The sequence below is a fragment of the Lepidothrix coronata genome, unplaced genomic scaffold (genome assembly GCF_001604755.1).
Source record: "Lepidothrix coronata isolate B3197 unplaced genomic scaffold, Lepidothrix_coronata-1.0 Scaffold209, whole genome shotgun sequence".
Taxonomy (NCBI): domain Eukaryota; kingdom Metazoa; phylum Chordata; class Aves; order Passeriformes; family Pipridae; genus Lepidothrix; species Lepidothrix coronata.
The window spans coordinates 163,870-175,083 of NW_016690389.1; the positions used below are offsets into that span (position 1 = coordinate 163,870).

At 39.2% G+C, this 11,214-nt stretch overlaps 1 protein-coding gene across 1 annotated transcript in view; it reads left to right on the forward strand.

Annotated features, from left to right (window-relative positions):
• Positions 1-10,972, forward strand: part of CRB1 (crumbs 1, cell polarity complex component) — a 100,024-nt gene extending 89,052 nt beyond the window's left edge. The window contains exon 12 of the mRNA XM_017832918.1: positions 6,065-10,972. Within this exon, the coding sequence (XP_017688407.1) occupies positions 6,065-6,280 (216 nt within the window). The 3' untranslated portion in view covers positions 6,281-10,972. The remainder of the gene's footprint in view (positions 1-6,064) is intronic.
• The last annotated feature ends 242 nt before the right edge of the window (positions 10,973-11,214 follow it).

The following is an 11,214-nucleotide window of genomic DNA, read 5'->3' on the forward strand; positions in this document are numbered from 1 at the left end:
TACTTTGCATACAGAAGGCACCACAGCCAATATGTGGCAACTATAGGCCATCCTGAACTGGACCTGAAGTCTTCCTAGGTCTGTTTTTAACTCTTGCTTTCTGCTTATCAATTTCTGAGAATTCACTTTTCTAACCAGATAATCCTGAAACTTGTTAAGCACCAGGTTTGCAATACAGCATATATTGCACCTTTCAGAAATTCCTTTCTTCACACATGGGGACAAGAAGAATGTCTATGCAACGCAACTGCCACTTTTGAAGCCCACAAGATGAACTGGAGAGTTGTGAGGTGTGTAGAAGGAAAAGCAGTGGTGGTCTCACTGGTGACAAACAGCAGGAAATCAGCTAAGGTGCACTAAGTGCTGCTTCCTTTGTTGCCACAGGTACCAAAGTAGAAAGCAGTAAACTATTCAAGTACCTGAAAAATAACTGTGTATAGACACACTCAAAGATCAGTGCCCACATGGGCAACAGCACGAAGTAGGAAACCAGGGTAAACCATTAAAGGATAAAGCAGTTAAAGGAAATAGGTGACGTGTATAAAATCTTTAGAATAGTTTGCCATTTCCAGTGGCCTGTGCAGTGTTTAGATCAGCTGAACATGAATCTGTTCTCCTTAAATTAGTCCAAAATGGATTATAAGTTCAACTCAACAGCCCAACATACAGGTCAACACAGCTATTGGGACCTAGTGGCCAGTGATCAGGACAAGCAGAGCAGCTACCTCTTATAAATGATGCGAGGGAGAGGAACAGGTGATGACTTGTGAAGATGAAAAAAGAAAATCACAGAAAAAGGGAGTTCATGTGCCACTCAATTTTTATTAGAACAAAGTCAATCTATAGATTTATGGCCACTTTACTGCTGTTGAAAATAAACTGTTGCCTCACAGGTTGGGGTTATCAGTGCATCTCATAATAGCAGATTTGTATATGACTGACTGGATTTCTTCTTGAACTACCCAGATTCGTATATGAATTCAGACTTTAACAGAAAAAAATTCTGATAAGAATGGCAGTAAATCCTCTATGAAATAAAATCAGCACATCTATGGGTTTTTTAATCAAGTAAATGGCTTTTCTTTGGCTGCTCACTATTACCCAAACCTTTCAAAGAAATTCTGACATGGATTAGGACCACTCAAGCCAATCAGCCCTCATTACTATAGCAAATGGTTTTGATTTGGGGGCAGTAAATCTGGATGGCATGGATCAGATGTTCTTATCGGGAATGAAGTGATAACCTTGTGAGTGGTGTCAGGACTCAGGATCCTGAGACTTTCCCAGAGAAAGCTCCGGTGCTCAAGAGCAGCTGTAGAATTCCCAGAAAGCCCTGCACATGGCAGAGAAGGGAATTCTCCAGGGTTTGACAATCCGTGTATTTTAAATCTTGTGTTGATGTCTCTGTCTGGCGAGGAATCCAGAATGAGGCACAGTTCTATGCGAGTGCTGAAATGAAAGCTGGCTAATTCTTAATGCCCAGCAATAGAGGAATGCTGCTGCTTTCAGAGCACATCATGCCTTTCACATCCCAAAGACACATCCAAACCACACTTTCCCACACAAAACTCATGCCCACGCAGCAGCGTCCCGAGGAACAACACCCTGCTTCTCTCACACCTGCAGGGATTTCTCCACCAGCACCACAGCTCGCTCTTCTCTCTCCCTGATCTGGTTCAGCCTTGGTGTCTCTGGCCTTGCTTCTCATCCCTGTAATGACACAAGGCAGGATTAGATCAGCTAAATCACGCTGAGGTAAAACTCACAGGGGGAAGAGGCGGTGTGTATTTGGCTGGCTTCCTCTCTGTGCAATTCCACTTGCCTTTGACACTTGGCACACATGGAAACATTCATATATAGCAAATCCCTAATGTTCCCTCTTATAAAATGACCATTTTGGGGACAGCTTGTTTAAAGATAAGCATACATATACTGGATTGATAAATGCCCCTGAGCTTTGACTTGTGAACTGGGCCTTCCTTATCCAAACTGTTCATCTGCAAAGCAAATCAAGGAACCAAAGTGGAACAATAAATCTATTTCAATAACCAAATGAAAAGCAAAACCCAGTCCTACAATGGAGTTTCACTCCACCCAAGGATTTATTTTCTCTAATCTATATATTTTAAATAACTTTAATTTAATAATTAGAATAACCCTAAAAAATTAATCAACTTTGAAATGAAACCGCCAGTGAAAAGCCAAAAGACTTGACTTCTAAAAAACACAGATTTTTTCCTGCATTTCTTCCTGTCTTTGCAGATGAAACTGTTCACTACATGAAAACTAAATTCAGTAATATTTTTCTTTCTTTTTTTTTTTTAATTTTGCCAAAATACATTTGCTCTAGCTGACATTCAAAGACATATAAATAGAACATGCTACATAAAATAACTTAGTGAGAAGCGGATAGATCTCCTAGTGTCAGCAGACTTCATTTTGCTGCTATTACCATGGGACATGATATCATCTTGCCATTAGCATCCATTACCACTAAGGATACAGCTTTTACTGACAGCTCCTCTATATCAGGGGCAGGGGAACTTTCACAACTGCTCTGTCACCGATTACCTTTTAAACAGGCTCATAAGATAATTCAGGTTGGAAGAGCCCTCAGGAGTTCTCACAGTCCAGCCTCCTGCTCAAAGTGTAATGACAATCTCTAAGGTATTGCCCAGTCAGTTAATTAACCCTCCTTCATTTACCCTCCATATATTTAATTATTCATAAGCAGTGCTGAAGTTACATTCAGAAATAGCTGTGATCACCATGTGGTATTTATTAGCAAGAATTCTTTCTGAAAGGCTATCAGCAGTCTTGCAGATTTTTGTTTCTGTTTTGTTTTGGGGGTTTTTTGTTTGTTTGTTTCGGGGTTTGGGTTTTTTTGTTTGGGTTTTTTTTTGTGCTGACACAAAATAGTTTGTCTTGCTCTGTTCTTTCCTTTCCTGGGCTTTCCCCTTCTGCTTTTGTATCTCTAGGCCACAGAATATCTCTGGTGTGGGTCTCTGCCACAGCTTCGTGATAAAGACACCAAAAAATTGTATCTTGCCATGTACCAACCAGTCAGTTCAATAACCAGATCTTAACTAGTTCATGTCAGGAAGGGAACAGCACCCTGTGTGATCCATCGAGGGGGGAAGCAACAGGCAAGGACTTACCAGAAAAGCCTGAAAGAGTGATATGGGACCTTTAATTTCAAACTGCATTTTCAAAGCTTGGTCCCTACCATTATTCAAAGTACATGGTTGGGTCAGGGACAGAAACCCCTTTTTCCACTGTCTCAGCAGCACTATGTTCCTAAAAATGCTGCTTAATCCTTTTCTTTTTGGGATCACCTGTTACAATCTAGTCTATCATCATCAACAAATATGCAATGAACAGACTCTGAGGTGACGGGGGACAGAGCTTTTCAGATTTTTTTTCCAGATCAGCCAGCTGATTTTCCAAATTAATTTAACTGTTCAGCCATTAATTACTAAAGAAGCAGTTGATTTTGATGGGACCAGACTGCAGAGCCTTCTGGCAACTCTTGTTAGCAGTTCAGTGCAACTGCTAAGGGGGCCACCTATATTGTAAACTTCAGCAGTGAGCTGTGGGCCGATAAACCAGGGGACAGCACTTGCATGGTGGAGGGGTTTTGATCAATACCATCTATCCAAAAAGATGAAGAAAGGGTCCTTTTTTTCATATTTAAAAATTATGAGCAACATAAACACAGAAATAAAGTTAGTTTATGTCCTTGCTCATGGCAAAAACCCCAGCTGTCTAGATATCAATCAGTGGAGTAACTTCTTTTACGTAGTGGCTCAGGATGGGTAAGGTTTCTGTTATGAATAACTATTGCAAAATGAAAAAAAGCCTTGTTATGATGATTTTAAATTGAGAATGAGGTTTAGATATGTGACTGCATTTTAACCAGTTACAGGCTTTTTTTCCTCTCCAATTCTTTGCATAAAACTTTTCTTTTAGAAATCAAATTATTTTGAAGGATATCATAAATAAAAACGTCTCCATAGATACAGACATGCTTAACAGGAATGGAAAGAGCATAGACTGGAAAACAAGAATAAGTTCAGACATTTCACGTACCACAGACAAGGCAATACCATCCAGTTGCCTATGGTACTGAATTTCTTTCACAAATGTTCTGTTCAAACCTAGGATAGAGTTAACTTCGACTATCTCAGTCCTCAGTTTCCCAGACCAGACAATGAAAATATAAGACAGCTTCTGAGAACAAAAAATTGCATTAAAAATTTGCAGCATCTCTGAGAGAAGAGGAACAAGGGTCATAGCTTAACAGAGTACAGAGCAAAACTATGATCTCAAATATATCTGTAACACCATCCAAAGACAAAATGACCTTCCCAATCCAATACTACTTAATGGACCAACATGTCTTATGCCACCTTGTTTTACAGTTGGATTCATGTGGTCTGTCACCTGCACTAGATTATTTCTGTTGGGAAAAAAATTTTTTAAATAATAGGGACCATATATTTAGCCATCAAGGACAGAGGAAAACATCCTAGTCGATCATATATCCCCTAGAGAGAATTCCTGAGCCAAACTTGCTTTTACTACTACAGTGGGACCTTTTACATCAGTGTGGAGTTGGGGAGAGTTAAAAAGATGAAGAATTGTTTTAATGTTTTCCCTCTGGCATTGTTGATCTCCTGCAAAGGCAGGAGTCCAAGTGATGTACACACACCAGCAGCAGCCACTTTCCAGTCCACCCATCGCTGAATGCAGGATCATCGTTGTTCTCTAGACTGTAACTGCCCTTCCTTAGAAATGACGAGTAAGCAGGTCACTAAAATACCCTGTAGTATGGAGCATCTAACTGGGAAACGGGCTTTGACCTGCTGTTTCCCATTTCTAAATATTTTGGGATTTGAAAGTTCAGCCTGAAGCACACATTCATCTCGGGCAGTTCAGCTGTCACTCATAATACAAATCAAAAGATGACAGATGGCAGAATCTGCCCAGAAGTTCAATTCCTGCTGGGGTCATTCTGTCCATAGTGACCACTTTTCCACACTAACCACATCACTTTTTTGGTTCACCTCACCATAAGCATTTTTTACACATGCAAGCATAGACATAGATGTGTATAAAACATTCATGTACCAACTATAAAGTTTCTCTGATCTAAAGCTTTTAAACTGATAGATTTGTTTATGTGCACTGTGCCTTCTGACATTATTACCTTTCCCACTGCCACATGAAAACTAAAAAAAAAAAAATTTTAAAAAATCAGAGCATCCTTACATTCATCCGGTATTGTGCTGCTTGTGTTTCTGTAGATGAAGCTATGAAGCCTGTATATGGAAGAAGAGCTGGATGAATATTTTAAAACATATTTGTGTAAATGTACTGATTAATTTCTCATGCAATAGATTTTAGCTGTGCTCCCATGCAGCCTTTATACATATATCATGCAAACAAGCTGATAGAAAAGTTTACCGGCAGGAATGCCTGTAGAAATAGTACATTTTACAAAAATATTTATGAAAGCAAATTTTCTACATATAATCTATATATATAAATATAAGTATATATATATATACATATGTTTGGGGTTTTTTCACATAAAATTGACTCCTCCAGCATGAGAAATACAAATGTGGCTGAATATATATCCAGTCAAATTAGCTCATGTTTAACTTGCAGTAGCAAAGACCAGCAAGAACATGTTCACAACCAAAACAGGAATAATGTATTATTATTTAAGTGAATAAACAAATAATTGCTGAATTACTACTATAGTCTGCAGACATATTAACTTACAAGTTATTTTCAAGGTAAGGAAGCTGTCAAAAGAAATGGGTCATTGTATGAAATTCATCCAGCTCTGCTGAATACTAAACATCCAGCACCACGTGTTTATCTTTCTGGAGCCCAAAGAACAAAACCTGGAGGGGCTAATGCACTTCTCTACTGCTTCAGCAGTAGCTTCTCTGTGCAGAGCCCTGTCCATAGAGTGTTTTTTCTTTTCCTTCCACAAGTGTGTCTCAGTATTCTCTTGACGGAAATTATATTGCAATTATTTCAATCCTTCCAGTTGACAACTGACTTGATCTCGAACATATTCACCTCCATTGGCTCAGTAACGCTGGCCTTGTTATTGATCCTCTTCTTGGCAGTTGTGGTGTCAGTCATCGCTGCCAATAAACGGGCGACTCAAGGGACCTACAGCCCCAGCCGGCAGGAAAAGGAGGGATCCCGGGTGGAGATGTGGAACATGGTGCAGCCACCACCAATGGAAAGACTGATTTAGAAGACAGCAAAAGTGCTCCTCCATCCTGGAAGATGGCTGAAAGGGGACAGTGTACATATGTTAGATATATTAATTTTCATTCTGATATCAGGAATGCTCGTTATAAATATTACAATGACTTTGGGCTTTCAGTGTTTTCCTTTTAAGTTCAATAACATGAAAATTCTTTTAGCATTTAAGTGACCAATGACATTTATCATTGCTTTGGACCAACCCGTCCAAGGACAATTTTTATTTGCACTAGCAGCTCCAGCCTTGATAATCAGCAGTAGGCATTACAGACAGTAATGGCTCCTGGGATACATGTAAGTGCCTGTCTTGGACACAACATGGATAACAGCTCCTCGTTTGTGCTCTTCTCTGTCTGCCTAGGAATCACTGCTGCAGAAGCTGATGCAGACAAATCAACCAAGCCTGTACAATAAAGACACTGTAATTCTGTTATCAAAGGGTTTAGTACTAGAGCCGTGTCTCAGCATATCTACTTTCATCTGTTAATCAGGGATTAAAAGGAAGCTGTGCGAAAACTCTCCAAAATAAATGCTTCAAATTTAATTTTCTTTCCTCCAGTTCTTTCACTTTATCTGCCATCCCTCCACCTTCTACTGAAATGAAGGTGAAATGAACTCCAGTTTCCACAAAAGCACATATTTCTCTGAGTATAAATGACTGTATCCTAAAAAATCCAGTGGGCACAACCCGACCTCTTAGGAACATGGAATCTAAACATCCTAAACAAATTGTGGACATCCACACTACTGCCTTTTTCCCATTACAATATTACCTGATGGTCCCTTTTAGAAAATTATTGCTTCTCACATTGCAAACATACACTGACTGCCAAAAAGCATGCTCAGAAACATTCCCAAAGCTCATGGAAAAGAGCAGGAAAGAGACAGAAGTGGCCTACAGGTAAAACACTGGCTTGAAAATAATTACAACAAAGTTGGTGCCTCTCCTGATGCTCAGACTTCTCATATGATCATGGGAAAATAAATTTTTATGTCTCAATTTTCCTCTTTTAAAAGAGATAATCCCATTTAACTACCTCATAAACCTCAGCAGCACAAGGGTTGCTTTGTTGAAAAAGAAACAAACGCATAAAATGTAATGGAGAAGCTTGTAAGCTTGTAATGGGATAGACATTTACATAGATGTAATATAAATTACATTGACACAAAAGGTAATGGAATAGACATTTGATGCAAAGGAATCTTGTAATGAAATAGACATTTGAAAATGTAGGTTAATGGTTGGACTCAATAGTCTTAGAAGCGTTTTCCAGCCTTAAAAACTGTACCAAAAATACGTGCCAGAACCACACCCATGTTAAAGGGGTTTTTGGAATGTAGGGACAAATTTTAGCCATAACTTGTGCAGGTTATTTTCAGATGTAGTCAAGAAATTAATGTATAAACATTGTTTCCACACAAACTGAACCCACAATAAAGAGGTGACAGAGCGGAAGGTCCATGACGGCATTTCCTTCTTTCTGCACTTCAGCTTATGTGTTCTCACAGTTGTGAAACATCCCAGACAGACACATCAAACCCCAGATGATTATTCCAGGAGTTGCATAATAGAGTATGCACATTCAGTACCCGAGAATTTAACTCATCTTTTTAATTAATGATCAATTCATACTTCATTTTGAATGAGCCCCTTAAGGGATTACTGAAGATCAATGCCACTCACATTTATTTTTGTATCAGATGAATAGCAGTAACTATGATAGTAAGCACACTCAGGATTTTTTGCAGTCCTCACCAATATCTTTCAAAACAAGGGCCTACAGAAAATGTAAGTAGATGGTTGGATTCAAGCTGAGTTAGAAGCATAAAATGTAGTCACAGTGAAAATGCACAACAGATTTTATTCCAGCCCAATTTACAGCTTTACTACTGAAGCTTATTTTATTAAATGCAATCGTAGTTGTACAGCTGCAGTCTAAATTCAGAGAGTTCAAATGACAACTAAGAATGGAAAAATAAGTTACTAAAATTATGATAAGACACAGCAGAAATTCAGGGTAGATCTTTTCAAAACATAGCTTCATGTAATTATGGATGCAGTAGATTTAATTGAAACTTTTGATTTAACCCAGCTTTTGCCCTATGAGACACTGAGGCATAATAAAGAATAACAAAGTTAGTTAGGTGTGATCATTTCTAGAAAGATACATAAACATTGGGAAAAAATGATGAAATTAACTCGAAGAGTGTACAGTTTGAAGCAGAAGACACCAACTAAAAGAGAGAGCAAAGAACAGTGTGTGAGGATGAGAGACCACAAGCGAAGCAGGAGTGATTACTGTGGACTCAAACACACGGTTTTTGCCTCACACAAAAAAGCTGTGAGACCCAAAGGTAAGGCCAACTCTGCCTAGAAAGTGGCCAAGTGGGCAGAGACACAGGAAGCCGTGACAACCTCAGGGCAAGCAGTGGGTGAGTAAAGAGGAGATGGGGAGCGCTTGGGGACAGCAAGCTCTGAACATCAGGGCAAATCTAGAATTAGGCACAAGCAGCAGAAGCAGCATTGAACTAGTAAATTGGATACAAAGACAATGCTTCCACACACCTGCTTTATGTTCTTGGTATTTTGGTCAATAAGCTTAAAGGAGGAATAGAATTGATAGAGATCTCAGGGAATAGCAGAGATGAAAAAAGAAAACCAGAAATTAAGCAATATCTGAAATAGCAGTAAAATGGTTATAATAAAGATGTGACTTTGAAATTTGCCCTTCTTTGAACTGGATGACATCAGCAGGTCCCTTCCAGGCTAAATTATTATGTGATTCAAAGGAAAAGGACAAAAGAGAGAAGGCAGCTGAAGATGGAGGCAGTCTGAATGGAACTCGAAGGAAAGCATTATTCTTCACAGGGAAAGATAGAGCAAGAATAAGGGAGTAGATGGAGAGTAAATCTGCTCTTCTCGATGGTTTGACTTTCTGGATGAAGTTTTGGAGACAGTAGAAAAACACTCTGTACAGAGGTAGTAAAATTCTCCAGGAAGTGTTGCTGCAGATAGAATCTATAGGGCTGAGCAAGATACCCAGGAGCGTGTACAGAGTAAGGAAAAGGCAGAGAAGATGAAAGCCTGAAGACTTTTTATACAGACCAAAGAGAGTTCTGGAGGAATGTGATCCTAGAGAATTAAAAAGACACCCATAAAAGCACAAAAAAGGGAAAAATCTCACAGTGAAATACGAGTATGGTTTGCAGAAGGTAAGTCAAGGAGACAGAAGGCAGGGGGAAAACCTTTAAACTAAGATTAGAGTAAGTTGTGATTGCTGTCAGTCTCAGTGGAGAGGAAGCGATAAAAATAAGAGTGGGGGAAATTCATAGAAAAATGAGAGAAGAAAAGGAATTCGAGGTGAATGGCACTTGAGGGAGGTGGAGGCAAACGCTGGATTGCAGCAAAGTGAAGCTGGACTTTCACAGCAGTGAGACCACAGGAAGGGGAGGGAGGATGACGGTGAGTTAGGAAAGAGAATTGCCTACCGAAGCAGATCTGTGTAAGATTACCTAGAGAGAGCATGTTTTACTTCAAATAGGGATTAAAATGTGAAATATTCAAAACTCTATTTATGATCTTATACGAAACAAACAGGAAAAGGCCCAGAAGGCAACAAACGTCAGTTCCGAATACACTTTCTGAAAAGCTGAATTAATGAAGCAACATCCAAAGGCAGCAGGGAGGTAGATGCTGCAGCTGGAAATGCTCAATGGCAGCCTGGAGAAGCACAAAAGTCCCAGAGCTGTCGCCACATGAACATGCTATAGCAACCATGAAATGCATGGTTAGGAAGACTGACCCTTCCGGGCCATATCTCAGCCAGGGAACAACAGTTAAAACAGGTGAGAATACATTGTAGAGAATGTCTTATACCATCTTTGATGAAATTCAACCCACAGATTAAAACCAATATAGCAGATGTCAAACTATTTTCTACTTCTTAGCCCAGGAGTATAATAAAATGTGTATAGAAGCACAGACGTTCAGGGAGGAGCAATAACATCTAGGAGTTGTGGAGAGCATTTGTGCTGCTATAAGGAAAAAAATAGTGAAATTGGCTTCTGGTTCCCCCAAAAGCACTGAAAATCTCCAATAATGTGGAGGTATCTCTATATAAAATATTTAAAATATTTCAAAATTACATTTGTTTAATCTACTTGACTCAAAAGCTTCAAGTTAAATAAATTATTCATGATCACTTGCAACTTATCCCTTAAAGAAAAAAATGCTCAATATACTCCCAAACTTTACACATTTAAATTTTCTCTTCGTGTCTAATAGCCTTACAAAGAAAGACAGGGCGCTATGTTAGAGCACACAATCCGCTCTGCACCAAACCCCTCAAGATACTCAGAAGCAGGGGAAGGATGAAACTTATCTCCCTTTCATGGTCCACTCCCTTTTCCCTTGGAAAAAGGTGGCAATCAGCCCGTGAAACAGTGAGCATTACCTTGCATTATGTGCCTTCACCATTTTATGTAAAGTTAACTGTCCCTTCTCTATATGTATATAGTATTTTTATAGTTTAGATGCTGTATTCGTATCACTAGTTTGCTGTGTACAGGATCAAAATGACCAACAAATAAAGATTATATCGAGCCACATGCAGCCTGTATTTTTTTTTGCTTTGTGGGATTATTTCATTATGCAATTACAAAGGAAATTATCCCCAGGCCAGAACAGTATTTACAGTTTAAAAAGTCAAATTTGCATTTGGGATCAAGTGATCAAGAAACATTTTCCATGCTTGGAAATGAGATGAACGTGCTTTGTGCCGTGGTCAGAGCTGCCAGCCTCAGCACTGCAATGTGCACCATCCGCTGTCTACATCCACACTGACCATCTACTAAGGTGGCACAAATCAGTAGAGCTTCATGGAACTAATTTATACAAGCTGAGAAGCAGATGCTCTGTTTTTG